General features: G+C 43.3%; 2 protein-coding genes across 2 annotated transcripts; both read left to right on the top strand.

The window, feature by feature from the left end:
• The first annotated feature begins 162 nt into the window (after positions 1 to 162).
• LOC147259825 (protein limb expression 1-like) lies at positions 163 to 6,562 on the top strand. Its single transcript, XM_086206023.1, has 6 exons — positions 163 to 1,048; positions 1,622 to 1,827; positions 2,705 to 2,845; positions 2,931 to 3,026; positions 4,546 to 4,623; positions 4,730 to 6,562. Exons 1-6 carry the CDS (start codon positions 943 to 945, stop codon positions 5,180 to 5,182), a joined length of 1,080 nt encoding a protein of 359 aa, XP_086062149.1. The 5' UTR covers positions 163 to 942; the 3' UTR covers positions 5,183 to 6,562.
• A 554-nt stretch (positions 6,563 to 7,116) lies between these two features.
• On the top strand, positions 7,117 to 27,968 carry epg5 (ectopic P-granules autophagy protein 5 homolog (C. elegans)). Its single transcript, XM_086206024.1, has 45 exons — positions 7,117 to 7,730; positions 8,205 to 8,867; positions 9,188 to 9,448; positions 9,536 to 9,734; positions 9,838 to 9,974; positions 10,057 to 10,164; positions 10,245 to 10,318; positions 10,454 to 10,562; positions 11,041 to 11,155; positions 11,231 to 11,381; positions 11,458 to 11,619; positions 11,694 to 11,851; positions 12,060 to 12,211; positions 12,410 to 12,550; positions 12,650 to 12,811; positions 12,892 to 13,014; positions 13,096 to 13,358; positions 13,449 to 13,589; positions 13,681 to 13,825; positions 14,278 to 14,475; positions 14,820 to 14,927; positions 15,013 to 15,135; positions 15,329 to 15,495; positions 15,586 to 15,822; positions 15,924 to 16,047; positions 16,192 to 16,336; positions 17,377 to 17,548; positions 17,833 to 17,995; positions 18,143 to 18,285; positions 18,374 to 18,530; positions 18,920 to 19,114; positions 19,209 to 19,422; positions 20,018 to 20,205; positions 20,306 to 20,513; positions 20,622 to 20,697; positions 21,053 to 21,156; positions 21,306 to 21,481; positions 22,734 to 22,958; positions 23,052 to 23,261; positions 24,069 to 24,213; positions 24,300 to 24,542; positions 24,631 to 24,844; positions 24,937 to 25,155; positions 25,237 to 25,351; positions 25,436 to 27,968. Exons 1-45 carry the CDS (start codon positions 7,677 to 7,679, stop codon positions 25,616 to 25,618), a joined length of 7,770 nt encoding a protein of 2,589 aa, XP_086062150.1. The 5' UTR covers positions 7,117 to 7,676; the 3' UTR covers positions 25,619 to 27,968.
• The last annotated feature ends 16 nt before the right edge of the window (positions 27,969 to 27,984 follow it).

Below are 27,984 nucleotides of genomic sequence, written 5' to 3' on the forward strand. Positions count from 1 at the left end.
TGGCCTCTGTGACTCTAAATATCCAACATATTAGTGACATGTCGAGTTCCTTTGAATAATGAGGACACAGATTTATCAAGTGCTTTTAAACTTAGGAGGGCCGGAGTTTTCCTTTGATTATGTCCTTCCTCCATGTAACAAAATAAGTCGAGACCAAACACAATCTCACTCCAGAGCGCACCAGCGTATTCATCATGACGTTCACTCTTACTGATGTATCTCCTAGAGAGTGGAACCAACGAGAGAAAAGTAAACTTGGGAGCAGGGAAACTTCTTTCTCAGAATTTGGTTGGTTTGTGTAAGAGGCTTTCAGAGGGCAGCTGAATTCAGACATGAACAATGGCCATTCATATTGAAGAGCGTGAATGGATTTCAGACCCCAGACTCGGTGGGCTCAAACTAGTGTGTGAAGTCAAGAGTCCCACCCCCACACACACACATCTTAAACACTGACAGCGTTCTGATGATGGACGATGTTGTTAAACCTATTTAAGACACTTGATCAGTTTTTATTTTACTTTCTCCTAGTTGACACACATCTGTGTTCCAACTCTTGTATTCATCTTTCAACTGTGTGACTGTTGAGGGATTAGCCAGCTGCACGGCCTGAGGGGAGGGGCTCAGCATTCCAACTCTGCACCTCTGTGTGTGTGTGTGCATGTGTTAAGAGTGAGGGGCCCTCTGAGCTAATTGGCAGCGAGGCTAACAAAGGTGGTCTGCTTCAAAAGAGTAGCCCTGGTGAGGCAGTGTGGACACTGGAGAGGAGGAGAAGGAGGGGAGAAAGGGTGGAGAGAGAGAGCGGAGGGTTATACTGTGCATTTTGAATTTACCACCTATGATCTCTTCCTTTGCTGTGATGACTGTGGACGCTGCTCACTTCGTGGGTTTATTTTTGATGGACCCTTTTAATAAAACAGAACTGGACAAGTGATTAAGGACTGGATGCCTCAGGGACATCAGTGGAAGAAGATGAGTCAAATGGAAGAAGTTGACGAGAGTATCATGTCATACCTCTCACAGAGTGGGAATGACATCAGTCCCAAAGACTGTGAGTAACTGAGTGACAACAGTCATATAAAGTAGTTTTTTTGTATTACTTGAACCTACAAGTACTAACAAAATTAAGCTGCAAAATGTGTCTAGGATTTCCTGTAACACCTTCAAGTATTATTTGTTGGTTTAAGCTTCAAGTAGAAGTTTATTGCCATTTGAACACAGTATTGATAGGAATTAACAGGTGTCTTGTTTTTAAACGGTATGGCCCATGATCCCAGTTCTACAACAACAAAACTAAACATAAATACAGTGCAGCATCCAATGGTGATCATCTCTGTCCTTCCCTATGAGTCTGGTGGACTAGAGTGATGCTATGTGGGTAGACTACAGCCAATGATCTTTCAGTGTGGCATGACCTCCGTCTGGCTCATAAATGTTAATTGGTGTAAGTTATGTGATTCCCTTGAGATCTTCAGGTTTTCTCAGAATCAGATGAAAATCATTCGTGGTTAAATGAACAAGGTATTCATGCTGTGTTCTGTACCAACAACATTGTGGTCATGAGCACATTTCCTGCTGTTAGTCTTTGACATCTGTGCGTGTTGTTTTTATCACATGTGTGCAGTGAACATTGTGGCCATGCTCCACAACTTCTGGGAGCAGAAGCAAGCGGGTCAGTTTAGTGGTTCCTCTACTGGCTCGGATGGTTCTACTGGGGATGAGGCTGGTCAGATAGAGATCCTGCTGCTGTACGAGACTGCACCTTCCCCCGGTCCCCCGTACGTCTGCTATGTCACCCTGCCTGGAGGAAGTTGCTTTGGTAACTATAAGGTGTGTTGTGAATGTTAAAAGAAGGCCAGTATTTAAAAGACAACAGGAGTAGCTGATGTTCCCGCCCTCAGTGGGTTCTCACAACTGAGTGTGGAAAGCTTCACAACAGCAAATGCAAATCACCAGTTCGACAGGTTGCACCTCCTAATATGTCACAGCCTAACACACATTGGTAGATTCAAAGTGTTGACTTTCATACACTTGTGCATTATGGATACTTTATAAAACATAAATGAGAACAACTTTGTCATTGTGGCAAAGGAATCCTCTCTGTAGCTCTGTGGACAGAGAGGATTCCTTTGCCAAAATCCATTTATTAAATGAAGACTTGAAGAATAATGAGAAAGTATGAACAACATAATTTTAGCTTTTCGAATCGTCCACTTTTTCAACTCTTGTTTTTCTTGTGTGAAAGCGCCATCGTGACTGACACCCCTTTTTTTTTTACTCCAAAGAATTTAAATTTCTACCATCACAGTCAAAGCAGCCAGCAAGCTGCTGCTCAACCATTTAATGACCATTCGTATAGTGAAACACTATTATCAGATTGTTTAAGATTCATGTAGTTGAGCTCAAATACAATAATGACTCTCCATGAGGTCATTGGGACCCAGACAACAGTCACCGCCCACCATCCCCCACCCCACCCATGTTCCAAGCTGGCATGTGATTGGTTATCTGTGACTGCTCCTCTTATGCCCCTAACTCATTGGTAATCTGAGCTTGGATCCCGTGATCTGCAGTCAAGTGTTAAATAGAAATGTAGCTAATAGAGCATGTACAGCTCAAGCCAGTCAACCTTGATATTTATGTTCAAAACTGCAAACTCCTTATGTTTCACCTCCTGGACCAAGCTCTTCCACTTCCTCCTCTCCAGGTGTGTGACACTCTAGCAGAAGCTCGAAGGGATGCAGCTCGAGTGGCTCTGATGAACTCGCTCGTGAACGAGCTGCCGTGTAGACGCATCAGCCCTCAGTTCATCACTCAGAGTTTGCAGCAGGCAACCGCAGACAGCGCTGTGAGTGTGTAACACAAAAGCTTCTCATGGGACAGACTGAAGGAAACATGCTGGGGTTTTAGTCATGAATATTGTTTCTGCACAGGTTTCTATACAAGATGCAAGTGATTCAAGCACGAGTATAGGAACCTACAGTTTGCTCCTGCACTCTTACCTCGGCAAGACTATGCTGCAGTTCCAGGTAAAACTCCTCCCACTTCTTCTTCTTAGTCATGTGGAGTCGTGTTAATCCTGTGAAGGATCCATTTCAGGGGGCTCAAACTCAAAATACCTGTGGGCCACTTCAAGTACTGAACTGCACTAACTTTTGGATACATTGGAATGTTGATGTGCAGTACAACAAAGAATGAACACCATCAGATAATATTACCTTCCCAAGTGTTTTTTTTTCCCACTTCCTTGATTGTGTTTATCAACAAGAGTTTATGCACAAACAGGGAAAAGTGCCGAAGTGAACTGCAGAGCTTGAAATGATCTCTTTTATTTCTTATTTAGTAAATGTGTTTAGTGTGGAAATGTAATAATAATTAGTGCTCCCTCTGTTTTTCTCTGCCTTGCAAACATAATAGGGTCTTCGCCTGAAGTACCTTCTGGCTCAGGCCCTAATGATAGTGGTAGAAGCTGCTGGCCAGATTTCACTATAATTTGATATCATGTTGAAGGCCAAATTAAATTAGTGCTGCTAATGTGTTGCTCTGCCAAGCAAACATAATAGGGTCTTCGCCAGAAGTGCCTTCTGGCTCAGGCCCTAATTATGAGGTGGGCTGTGTCAGGCATGCGGGATGGTAGTTTGAAACCTCTGATCTATTAACTTCAAAGGAAGTTCTACACTGTGCTAAAGGACACTAAATACTGCACTTATAATTGGACCCACAATTAAGACCTTGTAATGGTACACAGGACTGAAAACGCCAAATATAACAAAACTGGCAACCACTGGGAGGCAATTCTAACCTCCACTGTTATCGTTATACCTCTTGGGATTTTTTGCCTATTCATTCACCCTTCACCTTACTCTCAGGCAGACCCTGGCAAGGAGATGTGGTTTGAAACACCCAATATTTCTAACTTTGGGTAAATAATCATGTCTGCCGACAGAAGGTTATTAGCAGGAGGAAATGGGTTCATTATCATTCCTGCTAAATCATAGCCGATAGAAATAGTTCACACACCTCCATATGTGCGCACACGAATACTCAAGTGTCTGCACACACCTATATGTTTATTCAAGGGTCTGCATATGTAGACTTTTGAGCTGACAAAACTCCATATGATATATTCATGCAATCACCACAGGACGTGTCTTGTAGTGTGAGATTGAAGCCAAATCCTGAACAGCTCTTGTACCGATGCACAGATGGCCAAATGGCCAGCATCTACAACATGGACTTCACCCTCCCAAACAATATTTCTCATCTGCGTCCCATTAGGTAGTTTTACTTCATGTTTATATTCTCACTGTCACTAATCTTAACATATAGCAGCTGCTCAGCCATACAGTATATTAGAAAGATTTACAGTATCTTTTCAAACCAATCCTCCACAGTTAAGTTGTGGGTTCAGGAAATGGCCACATGATTTGTTATCTTTGTTAGACTAATGTCGTCATCTGTGGGTTTGTTATTCCAAGTCATTTCTCATGGAGCTGCACAGTTCCCTTTCCCTCACATATTTTCTCACCCTCTCTCTTCCATTTGCAGGAGATGATGACAGTGTTTCAGTTGTTGCACTGGAACGGGACACTGAAGGCTCTGAGGGAAAGGCAGTGCTCTCGACAGGTCCTCATGATGTTTCTTTTTTAGACGAGGTTAAACCAGGTCACTAAACATCAGCGTCTCGGCAGCTACGTGGTAGTAGCGACCTAATTTCTTCTCTTGTTCTCAGAGTGTCATTGCCTACTACTCCCAGCGTGGACTTGATGAGTACATACGAAGTAGCATGGCGCTTGACTGGCTCGGGCGAGAACAGAGATCAACTGGACGTCTAGGAGAGGAGTTGCAAGTTGCGCAAAGGGAGCTGGTGTTGGCCCGTCGTCGAGGCATGGAGCTGCGGTTCTATAAGGAGAAGATGGAGATCCTCAGCTTGGCTCTGAGTCAGGCTTACATTCAACACTTACCTGAGGCCTACAGCCAAGCACGCGGTCAAGAAGAACTCCCCTTACACACTATATACTGCCAGGATACAGAAGTTCAAATAACCCCACCCAGCAATCCTTCACCGCCCCTCCATAAAAACCCAAAGCAAACAGTCTGTCAAACGTCTGGCGAACACATGCCCTCCACCAGTTCCTCACCCAGCTCATGCTACACGTATGTGCCTTTAAAACACTTTGAATAAACTGAAGCTGAAGGATGGATGATATATGGTAACTGTCAAATGACTCTGTTGAACTAATTTTCTGTCAGATTTTATTAGTTTGGAAAAATTTAGTTATTAGTGTATTATTGTTGCTCTGAATCTATTTACACTTTTAAAAAAATGTAGTTATAGAACCAATAAGATGTCAAGATAATGTAGCTGCAACTTTGACCTAAAACAAAATCCTGAAATTAACAAACTGAGTCAGTTATTCTTAAGCAGTGACCATCATCCCTTTACAATGGAAAACTTGATATTTTTTATAATAAAATACAAAATGTCACTTATTTTTAATTAATAGAATAGCAATACTCTTACATTATCAACCAGCAATGCAAAAGTCCTAAAAAAAAATCAGAGATTATGTTGTTGTTGTTTTTTTTTGGCTAAACAGATTAAACAATCTGAACACAAGACCTGTCAAAAATCAGATTTGGGGGTAGGAGTCTGATTAGGCCAAAGTCAGTCCATCCATCCATTTCCTACCACTTTAAGGGTTGCAGGGGGGCTGGAGCCTATCCCAGCAGCCTTCAGGCGTGAGGCAGGGTTCACCACAGAGGGGCTGCCAGTCCATCGCAGGGCCAACAGATATAGACAGACAACCATTCACACTCACGCCTACGGTCAATTTAGAGTATCAATCAGCCTCATCCAGGAGGAAGCCGGAGTACCAGGAGAGAACCCATGCAGGCACAGGGAGAACATGCAAATTACACAGAGAAAGATCCCGTGCCCCGAGCCAGGGCTTGAACCTGGAACCTTCTTGCTGTGAGGCGACAGTGCTGACCACTGCACCACCACGCCACCTGCTAAAGTCAGTCATGAGTGTAAAACAGAGCAGCTTTAAATAAAATCCATGCTTATTCATACTTTCAAAGAGATTAGTAACTAATACAGGATCAACTGCAGGTAAGATTAAAAGAACACTTATTATGTTCTTCTTGTCAAAAGCCCAGAGAGGGAGAGAATTTTACAGTCTCAGGTGTGAAGTCAGGTTGGATGAAAATGCATTTCAAAGGGAAAACATCGAACCAATTGTTGTCATATTTGCCTTTAAATAAATATTTTCTCTGTGTCTCCAACCTGTGCATTACCAGTAGACATTTTACGATGCTTTTTAAAATTTGTTATTACAAACTCCATGCTTCAGTAAGTATGAATCTTTATGTAGTGCAATTTGTTTACATACCTGACAAATACTTTGATTCATTTTCTGTACGATTAGTCAAATGATTGAAAGAGGTTTTTCTAAGTGGGCAATAAAACCACAGTGTATCAATATTTGTGAGTGTGTGAGTCCAGGCCTGATTCTAAGTATGTGAATTACATAAATGTGATCATTTTGGTTAATATAGTCTAGTTGTTTATTCCAGGTCAAGGTTTGTATAGATCTTCAACAATAAATAAATATGAATGATGATAATGATTTTAAATATATCAATGCCAATCAAGGCACTAGTGTTGGAAATTAGCTTGGGACATAGACACTTTTACTTACATCAGGTTTGCTCTTGCTTTCGCCTTTAAAAAATAATTAATCAATGTGATGTGAGCTTACTCACAAAATTAAGAGAGAACATTTCACATACAAATTTCAGGGGCAGGAAGCTGTATGATCCTGAAGAATAAGATGAAATATAAATACTATAATGGAAACCTTTTGCAACTGGACGGTGATAAACATATTTTTGTTACTCTGCTCAGTTGTAGATTGAATTAATAGTTTGAAAATATAATCGATCATCTTCTTGCTCGCAGAACATTTATTTTACCGTTATGAACGTTTATGAACACAAATTACATTTTAAAATTAGAATTAAGTGAGAAGAAATTCTGACCATTATATTTGCGTACTCGCCGGAGGACGCGTACCATTTTTGAGCTTTTGGACTTGCCATAGAGAGGAGGAGTAGTCACGTGACTGCGATTGTGCAGAGTTCCTGGAATAAACAAAACAAACGACAGCTGACCATCGGCCACCTCTGTGTGTCACTCGCTTGTACGGGTTTTTATCAGCTTTTGGCGATGTCGGCAACAACACGGAAAAGGTTGTGACGCTGGTGGACAAAATAAGCAGGGAGACTGACCAACAAGCTAAGTAACGGCTAGGTCGTTAGCCTAGCTTAGCCTTACGTCGTCAGCCGTGTAAGATTTCATAAACAGGGAATAGTTTCGTTTTCCCAGCATTTCATCTTTGGTTGTTATGTCTGCATTGTTAAAACAGACTAGTCATTGCCTTGGTATTATTGTCAACCGTAAACGGAGGATATAAGAGGGGTTTGTTTACATCCTGTGACTGTTTATCTCGGAAACACAGCCTGCCACTAGCTGCTTATCGCTAGAAATATTGCGTCGCCAGCTCACTGGTGTTCGTGAGTAAATATGAGGAGTTTTTTCAATACCATCGATTTCACAAAGAGGTGCTCAAGTCACTAGTGTGAGGAGGACGGGCTGGGACCAACAGAGCTGGAAGATGGAAGCTGTCAGACCCAAGAAGACCAAAACAAGAACCAGCGCAAAATCTCAGGTCATTAAACCAAGTCTCACTCTGTTTTTGTTGTTGTTTGTTTGTTTGTGCTCTTATTGTTGAGGTTCCATAGAAAAAATAGCAAACCCTCACAGGACAGTAAAAAAAAAAAAAAAGTGCAGATGCAGAGCATGGAAAAATAGATGTACTTGACTTTCAGTTTCCATTTTCACTTATCTGATTTCTCATCTCTGCTGTGAAGCAAGGAAAGTTTACTTGTTTACTTCATTGTTTTTTTTTATTTCTGTTGTTGATTTTGTGTTTTGAACTTGAACAAAACAGTAAGTCTACAATCACTAAACTAGGTAAAAGGTGTAAAACAAACTTTGCCAGTTTTTTAACTCTTTTTTTGTTTGTTTTTTTCTTTTTTATGGTAAGGGAATTTTATTGAGTGGGAATTTATTACCTTTACAGAAAAAAATATTAATGCATTAATAAATGTATGTACAAAAATTTGTCGATTCATGTTTCCAGCTGGTCAGGAAACAGAAGACCATAGAAGAGAACAAAGCTGCTCCCTCAGCCATCTGTGATGAGGCTGCTGCTTCTGACTTCACCAGCATCCCTCTCAGCCTGCCATATCAGGAGCCGGAGAAGGAGAAGCAGGACCACTGTGGACCCCCTGAGACTACAGAACAACCATCCGAGCTACCCTCTGAAAAGCAGGAGATCTCCTCATCACAGACTATCTCCACATCAGAGTTAACTAAGACTTTACAGTCTACTCTGGATTTGTCACAGGCGTCACGAGTCGCAGTGCATCTGACCGGGTCAAAAAAGGGGGAGGAAGCAGAAGGCGGAGGGAAAGTTTTAGCAGCTGAGCTTGAGGAAGTGCCACAGGTCACCATCTTGGAAGAAGATAAACAGTCATGGAGTCCGCTTTGTGTTTCAACACAATTCGATATACAAAATGTCCCCAGTGCTCCTGCACTGTACCCCTCTCTCCCCACTCTGGAGGAGGGCTCCATGATACCTCTTCATGGGGAAGCTGTGAAAAGCTGTGCCAAGGGACCTGCAGTATTGACACTCCCTGAGCAGGAATCTTCTCCTCCAAGTTTGCAGCCTTTTGAGTCTGTAGCTGAACTTTCCAGGAGCAAACTCTACCCAGAATTACCCAAGACAGTCACAGAGATTCAGGTAATCTCACTCACCACCATCGGCTAACTGTCAGTTAGATTATGCATCCAGTTTTAGGTACATTCAGATAGAGTCCTGCCTCTCTCCTGAGCCTGTAAAATGACACTATTAGTTTACTAAAAAAGTCTCACTCATAACAATTTCACACAATCACAAACGTGTGTGTCTGAATAAGTAAATAAGTAAAGTAAAGTAAATAAAAGTTGTGATTCTGAAATATGTTTCAAACCCAGCTGTCATTGTAGTGATTAACTAGTGTTCCCTCAGGGCTGTGTTTGCATTTAAGTTGACTATACCCTCCTCATGTTTTTCCATGGCAGCCATTCTCCCTGGAGCAGCTGAGTGTGTGGGAGCCTGGTGGAGGGTTGCACGCTTGGCTAGAAGGGGTTGAAGTGTGTGCAGCCCAGTTCTGTGCTCTCGCCCGGCAGGAGAACCATGAACTTGCTGAATTGCTGCAGAACTACTGGCGTTGTCGTAGACAGTTGACACAGTCGCACACACAACTGCACACACAGTCCTCGGACTGCAAAAGCACACAGAACCGTCTGTGGAGCTTCAGGGATGAGCAACTAACACTTCAGGTGTGTTTTTAAACCAAAAGAAGTAGAAATATAAAGTTAAGAAAACTATCATGGCTCCTTATTGTTATATTTGATTTTCTCCTTCAGGGTGTGTGTTTAGACCAGTCTAAGGTGTGCGGGTACCACCGCTTCCAGCAAGCAGAGTTTAGTGAGAGTGTGTTGGCTGAACTGAGTAGACTGTTTGAAGTTCGGAGTGAGCTGCTCCATCAGAAGGTGGCGCTGCATGCATACACCGCCCTGCTGTCACGCCTCCAGGTGGAATCCTACTTATATCGCCTCGTTAAAGGTTAGAGAATATTTGTCTCTAATAGTGTTGAGGTGGGCAGAAGAAATATGAGGTCCAAACTCTTCAGGCCCAGTAATTGATTTGCATATTTGTTTGTTGTCAGATTGTTCTGGCAGCCAAAAGCAACCTTGTTCTCTCCAACTGCTGAAAGAGGCCATAAGTGTCCTGTTTAGCTTCACACGTAGAGTCCTTGATGATACACAGTTCCAGACGGATGTCCATCACTGGCTGGAAAGACTGGTACGCACACACACACAAACATTCTCCTTTTCTGTAGCCAGATATTTCAGGGTTTTTGATGTGGTTCTGGTGTGGTTTCCAGGTGGCAGTGCTGCTGCACGTCGGCGGGTCAGGAGAACACCTGTACCTGCTGTGCCACCTGCTGTGTTGTGCGGCTGGCGTTGGAAAGTGGGCCGCACCGTTCCTTCAGGTTGGTTTGAGGAAGCAGACTCTCATTTGCTGTCATGCCAGTAGTTGTCCAGACTGGTTAAAGAGTATTTATCTACACAGATCCAAGTTTTGGGGGACACCTCTGGAGTTCAGAACTTCATGCAAGCTTTGGCAATCTTAATGTCACCTGCTAGGTAATAAAAGATGTTATTAACTGTAATTAGGATTACTTTGAGCCATGGTTATATCTCTGATGCTCCATGAAACTTTTGATCATCCTTTTATGGTCTAACACCTCTAAGCTGTTGCTTCTCTGTTTTTTGATGCAGACATCGCGCAGAGTTTCTGGGCCATATGAAACCATGTGAGAGTCAGAACTCAGCAGCATCTGAACCTGAGTCTGGCAACTGGACCCTTGTAGATGAAGGAGGAGAAGAGGTTCGTGCAACAAGCCAGTGGCCTATTTTGTAATCAGATGATTATCTAAAAACTGAGCTATGTTAATGAGTAAAACTTGCATGTTTCATTTCTGCATCATTTCTGTTTCTTTCCCTCACTGATTGTCATGTAGTTTTTGAGTAAACCTGGCATATTGAAGAGGTACAGACAGTGATTTATGAGACAAACTGTTCTGGTCTTTGTTCTAATGGGATGAGTCACATAGAAAGCTGTTGTGATCACCCATGTCCGTCAGTCAGCTGGCCTAAAACCATAACTGCTACTAGTGATAATGTGTTACTACTTTGTCATGACAACCTTCATTTTGCTAAAAAATACCACTTCAAACAGAAGAATCATTGTCATTAAAAAGTCTGATACTTACCTCCTTTTAAATCATTTTCTAGTTAAAACAAGTGCAAAAATTGTGCCGACATGACTGCTGAATCTGGTGCATTGACATCTTCTCTGCTTGTAGGATGAGGATCCAGAGAGCAGCTGGTTGCTGCTTTGTGAGGAAGATCTGATCGCCCTCTTGACCCAGTTCCCCTTCCAGCAGCTCTATTCTCACATGCTGGGGATGAACAAGCAGGGTAAACTGGTCTGTCCGTCCCGTCTGAAGCTTTCTATCCATCATTGAATTAAATGACACAGGAATCTGTTTCCAGGTGTGTATGAGCCTCAGGCCTGCTCCAGTCAGAAGATGATGCGTGTGTTTGCTTTTGCTTCATCACTCATTGAAATTCTCGCTCTGGGCCTCCAAACCTATAACAGGGCGAGATACCGACAGCTAGTGAAACGAATAGGTCACATCATACGGTCAGTGTGCTGGAGTTTTAAGTTACATTTATGAGTTTTTGGACGTTGATGCTCAGTCTTCGTGAATCTCTTCCAGAATGACACTGTGTTATGTCAGTGATCACTGGGCCCAGTATGTGAGTGTGACTGGCACTGGTGGATCCAGCTCTCAAGTGCACTCGCTGTCTCTGGACAAGCTGCAGGTGGAATACGATCATCTCTTCCTCAGAGCGGTTTTACATGTTCTCAGAAACAAGAGGTGAGTTACTGATCTGAAGACAACTGGACGTGGTCATTTTATGAGCTTTAACACGTATTTTATGTGTCTCGCAGGTTGGGCATTTGGTTGTTTATGTCCGAGATGCCATATGGAACTTTGTCCAGCCCGATGTTGTGGAGGGTTCTTTATGTTATGCAGTGTGCAGAAACAGCTGGACTAGAAACTCTCAGCACCGCCACTGACACACAGTCCTGCATTCAGGCTCTGAGAGGTACACACACTTAACCTACCTAAATATGATCGGTCAGAATGCTAAAAAAATCTAACTTGCATGGATATAATTATAATACTTTTTTTTAAATGGAATTTGAAGTTTGGAATCCAGCTTTTTTGGGGGGGGGGGATATTTGAAGCATCTTCTGCATTTGCATATTAAAACTTGGTCTAATGTTGACACCTTGATCTCGTCTCTGTTGCAGATCCCAAGCACCATGAGAGGTTTGAGCACTGGCTGTGTGAGGTGAACAGCTCTGACGGCATCTCCCTCCTCACCGCACTAGCACACATGGCCACACCTACTCAGTACTCTGACCCGGCCTTCATTACGACCATAACTCTTCTGATCTACCAGGTAGGAGAAGAAGAAGAAGGTGTGAATTGAAACACCAGAGGAGGAAGTATGTGTTAAAACATAAATGAAGAGACATAATCTGCCTGACTTATGACACCAATGCAAATGTTGCTCTTCTAGTTATGAATGAGTTCTCCCCCGGGTATTGATTAACCTTTTTTTTTGTTGTTGTTGTTGTTGTCATTTTTTTAACTCCAGGTTTCCTATGTGAGTGTGTCTACAAGAGAAATTTACTCAAAAGTTGGGAGAGAGTTGCTGGCTGCTATAGCAACATCTCATCCCTACATTATCTCTGTGCTCCTGGAGAGGCTTAGAGAGACCATTCAGACTGTTGGCATGGTTAGTTCTTCTTTTCTGTTGTGACTTAAAAGTTTTAAATGCAAATAGGAGAAAAAGCAAAGTGCAGAACTCATTTTATTTTTCTTGAACATGTATAAGGTGGCCCTGTACCTGTGTAAAGAGCTGCCTCTGAACCTGTGGCAGCCACGGCAAGAGGAAATCTGTGTGATTGGAGCATGGCTACTCCAGCATCCACTACCTGCTGTGGAGAATCGGCTGGCCTGTGTTATACTGGAGGGGCTGAACTGGGGTTACACACAGGTAGTGCTGTATACATCTTAGGTGTCATGGGTACAGTTTTGAGTTTGATGGTATGTGACGAGGCCTGTTTTGTTTCACAGGAAGGATCCTTGGCCTTGTCGTCGTCTCTCCACAGTGAAGTGGCTCTGCTGGTGGCTGAAGCTTATCAAAAGTACCTCACTGACAAACCGTATAGCGGCCTCATATCAGAAGGCATCAAACAGGTAACGTGTTGTTTTCAAACATCTATATTCACTGAGGTTGAACCAGTGAATTAAATACTCCCTTGTGTTCCCTCTCCCCAGGTGTCATACCTTGCCAGTGTCCTTCGTTTAGGTGTATCTCCTGAAGCATCCTTCAGTCAGTGGGCATGGCAACTGTTACTAAGGCTAAAACTCCACGGTAATGCCCAGAACCCTAAAGGAGCCTGGTTAGCTCCTGCTTTGGCATCCAATCCACCGCCAGAACTCACACACGTTCCCAGCATGCACTCTGTTCTCCGGGCCGTAAAGGCAGGAATCCCCATCGGATGCTACCTGTCTATTGCCATGACAACAGTGGGGCATAGGTCTGTCCACACACATATACTGTACATAATAATGATTTATGGAGGGAATGCTGTAGAATTTGAATTGGACTCTGTCTTTTTCCTCTCCAGTCTGGAACACTTCTGCACAGATGGAGTTGGTTTGTTGAAGAGTCTGATTCAGTCTCACCACCTGAGAGCTGCTGTGCATCTCCTGGACAACATCCTACCCCAAACCTACCCTCTCAGCTTCTACCTGCTCAACAACTCTCAGTGAGGCAGATACATTCTTTAGCTTTTTAGTGTTTATCTGGGAAGGGGCCTTCTTAACAACTAACATTGTGTGTCTCTTGTGTGATTCCAGGTTTGTGAGTTGTATCCAGTTATTCTTGCAGTATGACAGTGTTTGTCCTCAAGGTGTGACGCAGCAAGTCACTCACCGCGTAGCACCACTGCTCACTGGAACCAACTACGGAGACAACGTCCGACTGCTCAACAGTGTCATTCAGGTACAAAACAAGTACCTTTTACTATAATTACTTCAGATCTCCAGCCATCAAAAATGGTAGTGCAGACAGGCATCAAAAGAACTGAAAAAAGTAATGGAAAGTTTTATGAAAAACTGATAAAGTCAGGATATTTTTGAAAAGTCATGGAAATTTGCTTCACTGATAACCGAACGTTAGAGTTTGTGTCATTCACTTGAGATCGACAGACAAATATGCTTTTGGTTAATATTGATGGCATGATTGTTTTATGTGTAAACTAGTGTTTCAGAGAATTTATGGTCATAACATTTTTGTCAAAGGCGTGAAAAAATAATGAATATATACTGGAGATGTGTACGGTCCCTGATTATAACAATTACTGGTCAAGCACACTGAACATTTCTTCTAAACATGTAAGGACATTTTTCCTTGAACAAGTATATTTTTTTCAATATGTGTGCTTTGTCCTATAGAGCCATGTTGTCGAGAGTTCCCGGCCAGGTCGTGTGGGAGCTGCAGCAGTGCTGGAGTTTTGGGTGGGCATTTTGACTCAGCAGAACCTTTGGTACCGGGATAAAACCGTCCTGTTCCTCATGGATCAGATCTGTTGTGCAGCATTCACACACCACCAGGAGGAATGTGTGCAGAAGCTCCTGTGCCAGCAGCATAAGGTATTAATTCTTTTGTGTTAAATGTTGTGTAATTTGAGGGTCTCAGTGGTGCAAATTCAGAATTTAACTCTGTAAATAAAGTTAGCATTGCGTTAGCATAAGATTGAAGGCAAGAAGGCTGTAGTGGGGGATGCTAAACATTGACTAGATTTAAGAGTCGTGCAAGAAGCTTGTGGTTCTTGAGATGACACATTTGATACCATGATGAGTATATGAATCACTGGGTAAATGAAACCATAGAGAAAATGTGAGGAAGTTGGTCCTGCTGAATAACAAGGACTAAGCACCGTGACACAGACAATAATGATAGAGCCCACTGCCACCCCCCTTCTTTCCTCATGCAGAATGCCTTGGGTTACCACGGAGACCGGGGTCTTCTCTCCTCTCTGGTTGGCTGGATCGCTGGTAATGCCACGCCCTCCTTCATTGAGGGCCAATCACTGAGTGCGGAGGTAAGGATCCCCAAAGCCCATGTGCAAGAACTTTAGATCATATTGGTGAAGTTCGCAGTCCTGAGAGGATCTGTGTTGTCTGCAGGTTTGGTTTGCCTGGCTGGTGCTGAATATGGAGGGTGTGTTTGAGGAAGATACTCAGCTCAGAAGATGTGTTGAAAATGAGCTTCTGTCAGAGCCTAATATCACCCCAGAGCAAGCCTTAAAGGTACATAGACACCACACCTGCTGGTATACATTAGCTGAGGTGGAAATGTCATAATTTTGTGAGGTGAAAATGTTTCAGTTTGACCTTTGACTTAAGACACTGCTGGTACATCCTGACTGAAAGAGCACAGTTGGTGGATAATCCTGGGTGATGTATGTAGATGGTGTTAACAGTGTGTCTGTGTGTGAGCCAGAAGGCGCAGCAGAGATTGAAGTTGCCGGTAGCGCCATCACTGCAGCGACTGCAGGTGTATCGCTGGGCGTGTCAGGCCTTAGCCACACCCCCTGACCACCCCCTCATTCCTCTGGTTTGGCAAAAGTTCCTACAGCTCTACCTCAGACAACCTGGGCCTGAATATGGGTATGATGTTCACACACATCACTGTCCCTGAGCAGAGAAACTGTAGGAGTCAGAATGCAAGTGAAGTAGCTGTTTGACTGTGTTATCCAGGCTGGTTGCAGGTGGATGTATTGGCCGAAGGTTCTTCCAGTCTTCCTCTCAGACCACTTTACTCAGAGACCTGAGACAGAGAATCCAGGAGGTGTCTGACTTCCACCATGCAGCTAGTCAGGCCCTCAGAGTGCCCCCGCAGCACACACCCTCATCAGACAGCCACGGTGATGAAAGCCCCAATAAGCCGAGCCAGCCATACCTCACCTCTCCTCAGCTGCATGCGGAGCTGGTCAGGTAATGCTCAACTGAAATATATCACGTCCTGTTGTGCAGCAGTTAGCAGCAACCATTAGTGTGTTAACAGAGACACAGCTGAGGTGATTTGTTGCCCTCAGGTTGTTTGGTGTTTTTGCTGTGTGGTTGGATGATGAGACTCTGCAGAAGCAGGAAGTGTATCTTCCCTCTCTTCCTCCAGAGTATGAGCCACACAGACTTGCACAGGTCATGCAGCGGCAGCAGGTGGGTGTGTGTTTTTGAGTGGTCATGTATGAGTGTTTCTTTGTTTATTTGTGTTCATGAATAAAATATATTTTGGTCTTTTTTGTTGCATTTATAACCTATTTCTCATACATTTAATACTTTGTCATCATGTTCTCACTTCAGGAGCTGTGGCTAGAGTACATGGACCAGGAGCGTCTGCAGTATGACGAGAGGGAGGTTTTATCCCTCTGGGAGAAGGTGCAGAGTGAGCCAACCTTTCTCCAGGCCCAAAACCTCAGCCTGACTGACCACAGCAGCCTCAGCAATGGTACAGAGACACAACTGCCACTCTAGATCCCAGAGATTCTCTACAGCTTCATTTTAACAGAAGCATGAGGGTTGCCAACCCCCTGACAACGAAATCTGCAAGACATGATAGAGCTTACATCCTATTCTGTATCTGATTTTATTGTCCTAATTCTGAAACTATAACTCAGCAAATGCTGAGGACAAGTAATTTTCACCATCTACATTGCGGAAAAGATTTATAAAAATATTTCTGATTATCCTCTCCTCCTCCTCACTCCTTTCCTTCCCTCTTCATTGCTTTTACTGCAATCGGTTACATCTCATTTCTTTTTTCCTCTCCCTTCTTGACTCTGTAAATCCAAGGAGCTTTTGCGCTGCATATCAAACTGTGTTTAGTAACATACATGGACTGGAGGAGGTGCAGTGCGTGGCAGTTGTTCATCCTACTTATAGAGCGGTGCGTCACAGTGCGCTGCTTTCTATACTTGTCAGTCAAATCTAGATCCAAGGGAAGACTGAGTGGGAATGACATCAAATTACTGTTCTTTTAAAAATCTGAGAGATTTGTTGCTTTAATGAAAATGTTCGGGTCTTGAACACCAGAAGCTGTCCCCTCTCTGCCTATTAATATGATTCCAGTGGCAGACAGGATACAGTGCATGGGCGGTCCTGTATTTGGCCCAATATAAGGCATATCCCAGCTAATGCAAGATAGTTGGTGGAACATTCTGAAGTGTGATCACTAATTCCTTCAAACAGTCGGTGAATTTCCCCAAAACAATTATATTCATGTCACTTTTAATTAGGGCCTGAGCCTACTTCAGGCGAGCAACACATTAGCAGCACTAAATACACTAAAAACACACACCAAACAGTGTCCCAGCCCCCCCCCCCCCCCCCCCCCCAACACCCATGAGGCAGCTCGGCCAGACAGCCCGGAGCCGTTTTTTTTTTTTGTTTTATTTTTAAATTTTTTTCATGCCATATCACATACAAATTCCACAAACTCTGGAGGTGTGGTGATTAAAGTGATGCGTGTTTGTGTCTCTCCATGTATAGCAAAGGAACGAATTCTCTCCAACTTGCAGAAGCATCCAGTTCCTCTTCCAGCTCCAGACCTGCAGCACCACAAGGCTCCGGTGGCGGAGATCCCCACCGCGTGTCTCTCTGATTCTAGAGCCGCTGCTGAACTGCTGCAGCAGGACCTCAGCATCCTGCAGGACCAGGCCAGGTAGATTCATTCACCCGTTTGTAAACACATCCATGTCAGTGTATGCCCTACTTCAGGGGTGTCAACTGATCCAGTAAAGGGCCGTGTGGCTGCAGGTTTTCATTCCAACCAAGCAAAAGCAACACCTGATTCGACTTAAATCGACAAAGCTGGGTGCACACAGCTCATTTGTTGGATCAGGTGTTGCTTTTGCTTGGTTGGAATGAAAACCTGCAGCCACACGGCCCTTTACTGGATCAGTTTGACACCCCTGCCCTACTTCATACCATTTCATGTGGCATTAGGATTGCAGTTTCACGTGAAGCCCAGCAGGTGGCGATGGAACAGGAGCTCCTGGAAAGTCTTCCTCTCCTTTACAAGAACCGACCTGAACAAGTCACTATGAGCCTGGAGTGTAAAGGGAAAGGGGGACAGCCGTGCAAGGGACCCGCAAACATCACCGTCACAGTATGACCGCTCACACAGTACAGCAGCCATATCGTCTGCATTGAAGTCATTGCTGTGAATTGTTAATGTGTCTGTGTCTGTGTCTGTGTCTGTGTCTGTGTCTGTGTCTGTGTCTGTGTCTGTCTGTCTGTGTCTGTGTCTGTGTAGTGTGAGTGTGTCCAAAGACAGGAGGCTGTGCATATCCAGATAACGTCTCTACGCAGGGACATCAAGAAGCTCCAAACCGATGCTATGGCTCCTCCTCCTCAAAACCTGGCCCAAGCTGCTGTCCACACTGAAAACTTTATCACGTCAGTATTAACACTTCCAACTGCCCAGAAAGAAAATGTATGACGTATACGGTCTGACAATGAGATTTTCTTATTATATTTCACTCAGGGCTCTGGTGAATATGTACAAAGCACAGAAGTCCCCATCTGTGCAGCATGTTGGCGTGTTTGCCTTCTACCAGGTGGTCTCCTTTGTGTGTGAAGACACACTGCGACATCCACCAACACGCCAGTACCTCTCCTCCTGTGTGGAGATACTTGGACAGGTGCATGCACACACATATACACACATAGCATCACAATACTTTCAGCTTTGAATAGAATAACCAAACAGATTAGAATATTAAAGGGTCTTCCCACCCTCTGCCTTAGAAATAATATGAATTATCTTCAAAGGGACAACCGCTGGCTCTGGTACTAATGGTAACTGATGTGTCATTTGCACAGTTTTTGCTTTTATGTGACCTTTCAAAACCATAGATAAAAATGTAACCAGTAAGAGCCAGCCAATCAAGATTTTAAGAGTGAAGCGGCTCTCATACTCTTCTCATGGATAAGCTCAAGCTGTGGTGAATGTGAGAAAGAGTCTGGTTCACTTTTTAAACTTCATCCGGTCTCTATCAATAATCAGCTTGTATTTCATTTCCTCTTTCAGGTGTTCATACAAGGCAATGCAGATGAGTGTGGCCGGGTCCTGAAGACCATCCTGGAGCAGAGACGTCTTTGCCCTCTCATCTCTCCCTTCTTCACTCCCAATGCAGCACCCAGCCAGCTTGTCTTCCTCTACCAAGATGTAGTAACATCCCTTCATCTGGACAGTGCAGATGTTGTATTCATGCTGCTCACCAAGGTTAGTCCCTCCACGAGTGCAGCACTTAGAAGAAATATGATATGCACCTACAACAGTGCAGATACAGAAGCTACTTTTGCATCTCCCTTTGTAGTTTGATTTGTGCCAGTGGCTGAATGAAGCCCATCCTGTGTTTTCGGAGCGAACCCGTCTGCTGGAGTTGGTCCATGGAGCTCTTTGTGTCTGCGGCCGAGACCCTGAGCCTGAACTTCTCACCCCTTTTCACCTTTTCACCAAACACTGGACTTGGCTTTTACGCCACCATTTCCCTGACCATTACAGCGACTGCCTGCGTCTGCTTATGACCAGTAAGTTAATGTGCAAGAAAACACCAGGTAACAGTTGTCCAGTAGAATAATGAAAAGGACATTTTTAAACATAAAAAAATCATTAGACAATTATAATATTGTGAGTAGTCTATTAGAGGGTCATAAATTCAAGCTGTGCAAACCAAATTCCAAATTTCAGGTGAAGAAATTGGTTTTCTTTCCAGTTCTGAGACATTTGCAGAATATGTACTAGAGCCTTACTTTTACAACTTCATTTTTCTGTTATACTTTGCATGTTAATGCAACAAGAAGAAAGAACTGCTCTGAAAAGATTCCTTGTTGGTGATTCAGTGCATTCAGAGAAAACAGATCTATTCTAAATCATACCGAGCACTTATCGTCGCTCTGTCAAACAATAATCATCATCAACAATCCACTGAACAAGTTGAATATATGTGTTGGGTACTGCTTTGTGTTTGTTGTACTCTTTATCAACATAGAAAGAAATTAGATTATTCCAAACAATCTCAAAAGGAAAAATAAATAATCTCAGATATTATTTTTGTTCCAAGAATATTGAGTTTTTAGATATAAAGTGCAAGTCACAAGTGAAGCTATTACTCTACTTCCCCAGGCTCCTCAAACCAGTTACTGAGTCCAGAGTGCTGGAAGGTGACTCTGCGAGTGTTGGGCTGCTTGCCTCCAGTTCGCAGCAGCAAGACCAAAGGTGAACAAGGTGTCAACACTCCTGATGCCTCCAGCCGTCCAGCAGGAGCCGCAGCCTCTCCCTACAGATCCCCCATCTCGCTCTCTCCTCAGCAGGTAGATTCTTGTTAGTGATCAAAATAAACCATACATGCAACAGCTGCTCTTATGTTTAAACACCCATCACAAACTCAGCCATCCCATTTTCTCTTATCAGGTGGATGAGACAGTTGATTGGCTGAGTGATTACTTCCTACGGAGTCGTCTCAGCAAACCGGACCTCCGCAGCTTTGGCCTCTACTCGGCCTGGACCCCGTACATTAGTGAGGTTGTCGCCTTCTGGGAACATTTGATTGTTTGTCTCATAAATGTTCCGCTCAGCAGCTGTGCCCGGGAGTCTGTTGGCAGCAGCAAAATGATTAAAGGTAAACATTAGAATGACCTGAGGTTAATCAAAGAATTCACAGTATTGTTTAGTGCACTCGCATCGTTGTTATCCATACAAATTAGAAATGCGTCTTGTACTCACGCAGCACTTGAGGACCTACAGAGGAAGATTGTGAAGTTATTTAAGCCTTGGATCTTTCCTGTTGACACTGATGATGGCGGGTATGTATGGCACCCCTCAGCTCTCTTTTGGTTTTAGATGCAAAACTACAGACAGAGTAGAGATGTTGTCTTAAAGCAGATGTAAGCACAGACTCAAAAGAGAACCAATGAATCTATGTTTCAAAAGGTTTTTTTCAGATGTTCATTTCGCCTTATTCACTGCTTTGTTTTTTCTGAGATGTTGTCAACTTTTAATTCATAGAAAAGGGATGGACAAAACATTGTGACATGTCTCAAGTCCTTCTCATGGGCAAAGTTGTACACTGCGTTTTCCCTCGTCAAAAAATGGCAACGGTTTAGTCCTTCCAGGGTATAGAAAACTGAGAATGTTGATATCAATTTGTCTTTGTATAAGGAACCTCAAGTGTTACCCGTGGCTGGAGACTGATGCAAGTGCAGCAGCATGTCTGGTTGGTCTCTATGCTCAGCTCACTGACACGCTGCACCTCAAATTCAAAGGTGAGCTCACAGCTGTGTTGAAGTGCTACTATTCTTTGTTTTCTGTACTGCTATAAATAACGATACATGCTTGTGTGTGTGTGTGTGTGTGTGTGTGTGTGTGTGTGTGTGTGTGTGTGTGTGTGTGTGTGTGTGTGTGTGTGTCTCAGATCGGCTGCTGCCTGGTCAGAGAGGTGCTCTGTGGTTGTGTCTGATGCAGTACTGTGAAAGTTGCACTTCTCCCCGCACTCCTGAATACCTGCTGTACCTGTACCACACACACCTGCGCAGCCTCCCATGGAGACACCTGCACCCTGACACTCAGCTCATGGAGCAGCTCTTCAACGTGAGACGCTCTGACCCTTGACCTCTTGCATGCATGATACAGGGCAGCGTGTTATTTTGAAACCTTGGTTCGCAGCCTCCAATTACTATCAGCCTGGCTTCCCACAATTACAGGCTCCACACCCAGTTCTTGATTATGCTCTGTCAAGGTTGACATACAGGACCTGATCAGATTACCGAAGTATTTCAGTATACAGAAGAATTCTTGACAATGGAAATCAAAGATCTTCCATGAATGGTACCACAGTGCATAAAATTGTAAATCATAAAGCAAAATATTTTTCAAATTATTGTCCCATAATAGCTAAGTCAAATATATTTGTAGAGCACATTCTTATAAAAAGCAAAAAAATGTGCTTCACAAGGTCAAAAGCAAAACCTTTACTCTGTAATGGCATTAAATACAAACACAGATGTCATCATTCATAATTTTCTATAATAATTGTCATAGTAATAAAGTCGATCTGTCTGTCCCCTGGATTTCTTTTATAATATTAGGTGATTTCTCTGCTGAAGGTCGCTCACTCTCAAACCATTTATACACATAAATATACAAGTAACTGCAGAATTAAATGTGAATTTTGAAAAGGGAATGAAAGGAAAACCATTCTTATGAATCAAAACAAGACAATTCTGGAATCAAAATCCAGATATTGTTATTTCTTAAAAGAATAGTGACTATCAGTTTAGCCAGTTTACATCAAAACATCATACAAAACTGTTTTAAACAACATTATAACCTGACCATGCAGCGTGTTGTTTGGAGAACGAGGACTGCACGGCAGTAAAAGATCCCCCTTGATGATGCTTTCAACATAAATAGTTATAGGGTTATGTGGGGAAATAGAGGGATGTGTTAAACCTAATACAACACAAACACTCAGCGGGAAACGTTTAAAGCTATCTAGGGGGGGGAAGTATAATTAGCTATACTAACTCTCATTATAAAAAAGACTGCATTTGGAAGATAAAAGAGCTCTCCAGAGGAAGGGTTAGCTGTAAAGTAATCCAAAAAAAAAGGAGCTATTGTTTAAGATTATCAGCCTGTAAAGTCTATGAACCAGGTGATCAACCAGGATAACTTTTGGCAAAACAAATGGTAACAATGTGATATTGTTTTTGTGTGTGTGTGTGTTGAGAAAAAAAACCCTCAAATACCTTTATATCAGAAGTTTGTTGGTAGCTTTGTTTCCTGCTCTGTCTTTAGTATGTACTGATTTCTGTTTATTTTCTCACTTTTTTGGTGCCTGCAGGTGGAGAGAGGAAGTCCAAAGAGCTGCTTCCTGTTTATGGGTGAGGTTTTATGTGAAGTAAACTGGGTCAGCGTCCTAAGTGACCACTTACACGTGCCTCCAACATCTACGACATATCCACCTCTACCCAACATGGCTACTCAGATGGAATCACACACCATGCTGGTCTATCTGTTATACATGCTAGTTTTCCTGGCAAAAGAGGAGCAGCTCCTGAGTCAACAGGTGACCCCAAGTCACTGTTCTTGTTTTAGTTGCAGCTCCATGACTCCTCTTCTTGCCATATTTATTCTTCAGTCTCCCTTCCTCCACCTCCAGGATTCTCCTCTCCTGAGTCTGTTGATCCAGTGCACGTCCCTGCCCTGGCACCAGCTGGACCTGTCTTCATACCAGGGCGTTCTGGGATATGTTAGCACACACTACCCTCCCTCCCTGCTACTCAATGCAGATTCTGCGCCTCAGCTGTTGCTGAAGTCACTACGCAGTGCTGCCGGACTCCACCCCCGCCCTAATGAAGCTCCACACACAGTGAGATGGACCAGCGCCATAAGTCTTAGCTCACAAACTAAACCTCATAAGGCCATCCTACACCATGTTCCTGCTCCAATGCATTTCGCACTCACAGATTACACATTACACATATGAGCTGGGCTCATCATTTCCAGCCCTTATTGCTATAATAAAGATAGATGCAAGGACTCAGATAGTGAAAAGATAATAACATGAATATGAGCATGAAAACATTGTAACTGCTTACTGATGAGATTTAATCTAAAATATGAATTTAATCAGAAGATTAGATATGACTGTTAATGAACAAGTAGCATTAAGCAGAGAAATGATAATGTTAGAGAAATTCATGGGTCTCAGTGCCCCAAAGCAGACACATCTTTTTTTTAAGTAGGGGCCTCGGAACATGCATATTAAATTTATTTTAGACAATTAGTTTTTATCTGCCAGCTCTGCATCACTTGCCAAGTCTCATGTAGCAATTAAATCGCAATGGTGGATGTAGTGCAGCAGGTGCCTTCACTACTTGACTATGTTCCAAAGTCGATTTTGGCAAGATGCAAACTGTACTGTACACAGGACAGTTCCAAGATCCGGAGAGGTTTTCTCTTTTAATTTGACCAAAATAGGCCTGTTTTCTGTTCAGATATAGAAACTAGAAATGCTGTCAAACATATGCACGGTGAGAATTAGTGGAGAAGAATGAAGAACAACTGAAACATTTAATACCTGACACTAAACTGGAGTGCCCTTGAATTGTTAAGACACGTTATATTGATGACAGAGAGAGACCCTCTGTAAACTCTCCGATCTCCCACCTATCAGGAGGAGACCCTGAAGGCTGGAGCATACGTGGGCTGGTGTGTGCAGTGTTTGGTGACTCTGGAGCAAGGTGGCAGCATCAACCTGAGCACCCTCCAGACCCAGCTGGAGACCCTGCTGGAGAGCGTGGTCACATTCAACCCTCCAGGTGAGCAGCCTTCAACTTCACCTTTAACACCATCACCGCCGTCAGCGCTTCAGTTGCCTCACACCTACCTCTTCCTCTTTTTACAGAGACGGGTTTGGAGCAGAGGCACATGGCGTTCTGCAGTCTCTTCAGTGATGCGCTGGCACTACTTAACGGCGTGGGCGTGTCAACAGGAGAGGCTCTCGCTGCTCACGTCATTACTTGGCTGGACAGGAAGGGCAGGGGCTTTCCTATAATGCCCCTACTCACAGCATGCTCCCGCTGTCTGGCGTCAGTGCGCCACATGACACGCATCATGGAGGCGTGCATCACAGTCTACTTCAACCATGGTACTAAAGCAGCAGGGAATTTGTGCTGTTGTTTGGACGGTTTGATGTAACTTGATGTTTTAATTATGTTTTGTTTGTGCCTGTTCAGCTGAGGAGGAGTGTGTAGGTTGGGGCCCTGTGTTGGCATCGCTTCAGGTGCCAGAACTCACAGTGGATGATTTCCTCTCAGAGAGCCAATCAGGAGGCAGCTTCCTGACGCTCTATGCCTTCATTCTGCAGCACCTTAACGCTGAATACACAGCAGCCAATGAGAAGAAGACACTGGCGCTAATTAACACATGGACCAATCAGGTCTTCCCCAGGTTAGACCTTCTTTCCTCTGGCCTGTCTCTCTTGGCTGTTTCTCCATTGTTTATTAAACATGTCATTTTACAAGTGTTTTGTTTGTGTCCAGTGGTCCAGGCGATGAAGCCAAGTTGTTCCTCTGGTGGCACAAAGCACTGAATCTGTCAGTGGAGCAGCTGCAGCCGCAGGCTTGTCACAGCGAGGTATCAGGGGTCGTCATGGGTTTGTTAAGATTACAGACCAGGTTGCTTCAACTGGGGGAAGAAAGACTCAACTCTGGACTACTGGGAGCTATAGGTCTGGGGAAGAGGTCTCCTGTCTCCAACAGGTATGTTCACATACATTTGGATGTTAATAAACACATGATGAAGATAAACCAGCTGCTAATGTGTGTTTACTGTGTGTCCAGGTTCAGAGTGGTGGTACGCAGTCTGGCAGCCTTCCTGTCAGTCCAGGTACCATCAGAAACTGAGCTCAGACTCCAGCCCACTAGTGACCTGCAGCTTTCTGCGAAATCACAGCAAGTAAGAAGGAGGCACTGCGAATTTTAATTTTTGTTGTCTGCCATTATGTCCTAAAAGAACCGTCTCATTCTTGTGTTGATGCAGGCTCTCGGGATGTTGGAGGCCATGTTCAGCAATAAGCAGTATGCTGAATTCGAAGACTCTTTGAATAAAGCGGTTCAGTTTATCCGTTACCCAGGACACTGTCTCAAAGATGGACCCCGACTCCTGGCCCTGCTAGCCAACCTGCTGTACCCGGACCTCAGATACCTGCACATCATCCACTAGCAGGGATTCATGCCCAGGCACATGCTGGAGACTGACACTTCTGTTAGTCCTCTGTGGTGAATTCATTGACATTGTTCCTCTTGTGCACAGACAGATACTCGCTGGAGCAAACGTTGCCTTTGCTGATATAGCAGCAGGAGCTTCTCTGACATTCTGACTTATGGTGTCACATGAAGGATGAAACTAGTTTAATCTTGCTTTGCACTTTGCGTTCTCCTCCTATATGGTCATGCCTTGTTGCTTTTAATATGAATAGTTGCTTTTGCAAATATGTTAATAGTTTGAGATGATGTTGCACATTATTTATTGAAGCATAATTCATGAATCCAACAGCTGTGGGTTTAGTATGAGTTTCACACCTGTATGTGGTGTCTAACAGAAAATTCCAAGCATCTACAGATAATTTAGAAGGTGTATCAAATAGGCCTATATGTTTAATAATATCCTCTTGGGGGGGGGGGGGGTTACATACTGGGAAAGCTGGATGTTGAGATTTGCTGTTGATGAGCCACGCACATGCAAAAGTAATTTACACATACATAAAAAGTGTCTGCCTCTTTAAAATAATCATGTACACTTCGAATATTTGCCAGTATTATGTTCATGTCCAGCCAAAAGTGCTTTCCTTGTTTTTGCCAAAGAGATGTTATTTTTGTCTGCTCAGCCTCGATGTACTTTTCATCTGTCGGGTACAAATCCTGCTGTCTGGAAAAGAAACAGGCACTCGATGTAACACAGCACTTGGCTTCCTTTTAAAGAAGTGTGTAATACAATTTGTTAATGCCCTCGGTGTTACCAAGGAACAGAGCTGTCATGTTGTAGGTATTAACACAACTTGACTCGCATACACAAATGACGTTATGTAAAAGTCATTTGAGGACAAAGTCTTTCCTTTTTTTTGTCAATGGTGAGATTTACAGAATTATTGTACATCCATGACAGTTATCCCTCCCAGTTCGCCACTTCTGTTGCTCTGTGCCATCTCAACAATCATCAGCCTGAAGCTCACCTTATTGCCTGTGTTCTGTGGTGACTATTAATGTCTTCTTCTTCTTCTTCTTCTTCTTCTATTTTTTTTTTTTTTTTTTTTTATGAGTCAGTGATCAGGAATGGGTCTGGAGGACTGCTGCAGGAGGGAGATACAGAGCCAGGCTGCACAAAGCAGAAAGAAAAGCAGCTGGTATTTATCAAGCAACTCAGTGAACAAATGTAGTACTTGGAAACATCTGAGAGCAGCACTGATCTAAACTCTCTTGACTGAACATGTGGAAGGACACTCGAGGGAGATCCAGCAATCGGAGACGCAATGTAACTACAACACCGATCAAACTAAAATTAAATTCCTTTTTTTTTTGTCTAAGATGGCTGTTGTAAGTGTGTAATTTGATTTGGTGCATCTGTGTCCTCAGCTGACAGAGCTTACAAAGAAGTTGTATGGTGTATGTGTGTGTGTGTGTGTGTGTGTGTGTGTGTGTGTGTGTGTGTGTGTGTGTGTGTGTGTACATATGCTCAGCATCCTCATTTGACACCACTATGTCTGTCTGGGAGAAAACCTCACTTCAGGCAACAATGGTCACCATGGTTACAGGAAGAGTGTAAGTGAGCGAGGATGTTGAGAGGACGGGTTGTTCTTATCCTGCAATAAGGAGGAGGGGAGGTGAGAGGATGCTTACCACCACTCAAATCTGCCTACACTCAAAAGATGCCCCCTCCCTCGTCCATCTACTCCTCCATCTGGTCTCTTGTCTATCACCTCAGGTGGACGCTCAAGCTGTCCATATTTATCTAAAAATGTGCTCTGTAATATGTTCTGTCCTGTCTCAGCCATATATATATATATAAATATATATAAACCTGTGCACTGAGACAGAGTACTCCTGGCAGACATCGGTGTCTGGCACATTCCCGTGTCACCATGGAAACCCAGTATCGGGTCAGGAGTAGTTGTCCCAGACACGTTGAGTGCACACTCAGCATTGAGGCAGCACCCGTAATCAGGCTGCAGATATTTAAAAAAAAAACAGAAAATAAACTACCGCAGGAATTTGACTTTTTTTTTTTTTTTAATCTGTTCATTCTGGCTTTTATGTTGTGTTTTTATAATTTTGTGATTTTATTCATAACTGTTTCAATCTATTTTATCATTTGGTTTTTATTTTTACAATCAAGTTAAACTTATTATCCTTTTATGTGTGCTATGTTTCATAATTTAGTCACATTTAATATTTTAATCAACTATTTACTTTGTTTGATTCTTATCTCAACGATGTCTTCTTCTCTTCGGTCTTTCGGTGTAAATTAATCTCCAGGCCGATTGTATATTTTACTTATCTGAAACTCAAAGCCCTTTAGAGTTTCTATATTTG

The sequence above is a fragment of the Aulostomus chinensis genome, chromosome 6 (assembly GCF_037954235.1).
Source record: "Aulostomus chinensis isolate RoL2024-O1b breed Wild chromosome 6, RoL_Achi_v1.0, whole genome shotgun sequence".
NCBI lineage: Eukaryota > Metazoa > Chordata > Actinopteri > Syngnathiformes > Aulostomidae > Aulostomus > Aulostomus chinensis.

What these genes read in the sequence shown, in the direction of transcription:
- epg5 (XM_086206024.1), top strand. Translation starts at nt 7,677, where the DNA reads ATGGAAGCTGTCAGACCCAAGAAGACCAAAACAAGAACCAGCGCAAAA. An exon ending in GCTGGGGATGAACAAGCAGG is followed by an intron (nt 11,156 to 11,230) that starts GTAAACTGGTCT and finishes ATCTGTTTCCAG; the next exon opens with GTGTGTATGAGCCTCAGGCC. An exon ending in TATTCATGCTGCTCACCAAG is followed by an intron (nt 19,115 to 19,208) that starts GTTAGTCCCTCC and finishes CTCCCTTTGTAG; the next exon opens with TTTGATTTGTGCCAGTGGCT.
- LOC147259825 (XM_086206023.1), top strand. Translation starts at nt 943, where the DNA reads ATGCCTCAGGGACATCAGTGGAAGAAGATGAGTCAAATGGAAGAAGTT. An exon ending in GTTGCTTTGGTAACTATAAG is followed by an intron (nt 1,828 to 2,704) that starts GTGTGTTGTGAA and finishes CCTCCTCTCCAG; the next exon opens with GTGTGTGACACTCTAGCAGA. An exon ending in AGACTATGCTGCAGTTCCAG is followed by an intron (nt 3,027 to 4,545) that starts GTAAAACTCCTC and finishes TTCCATTTGCAG; the next exon opens with GAGATGATGACAGTGTTTCA.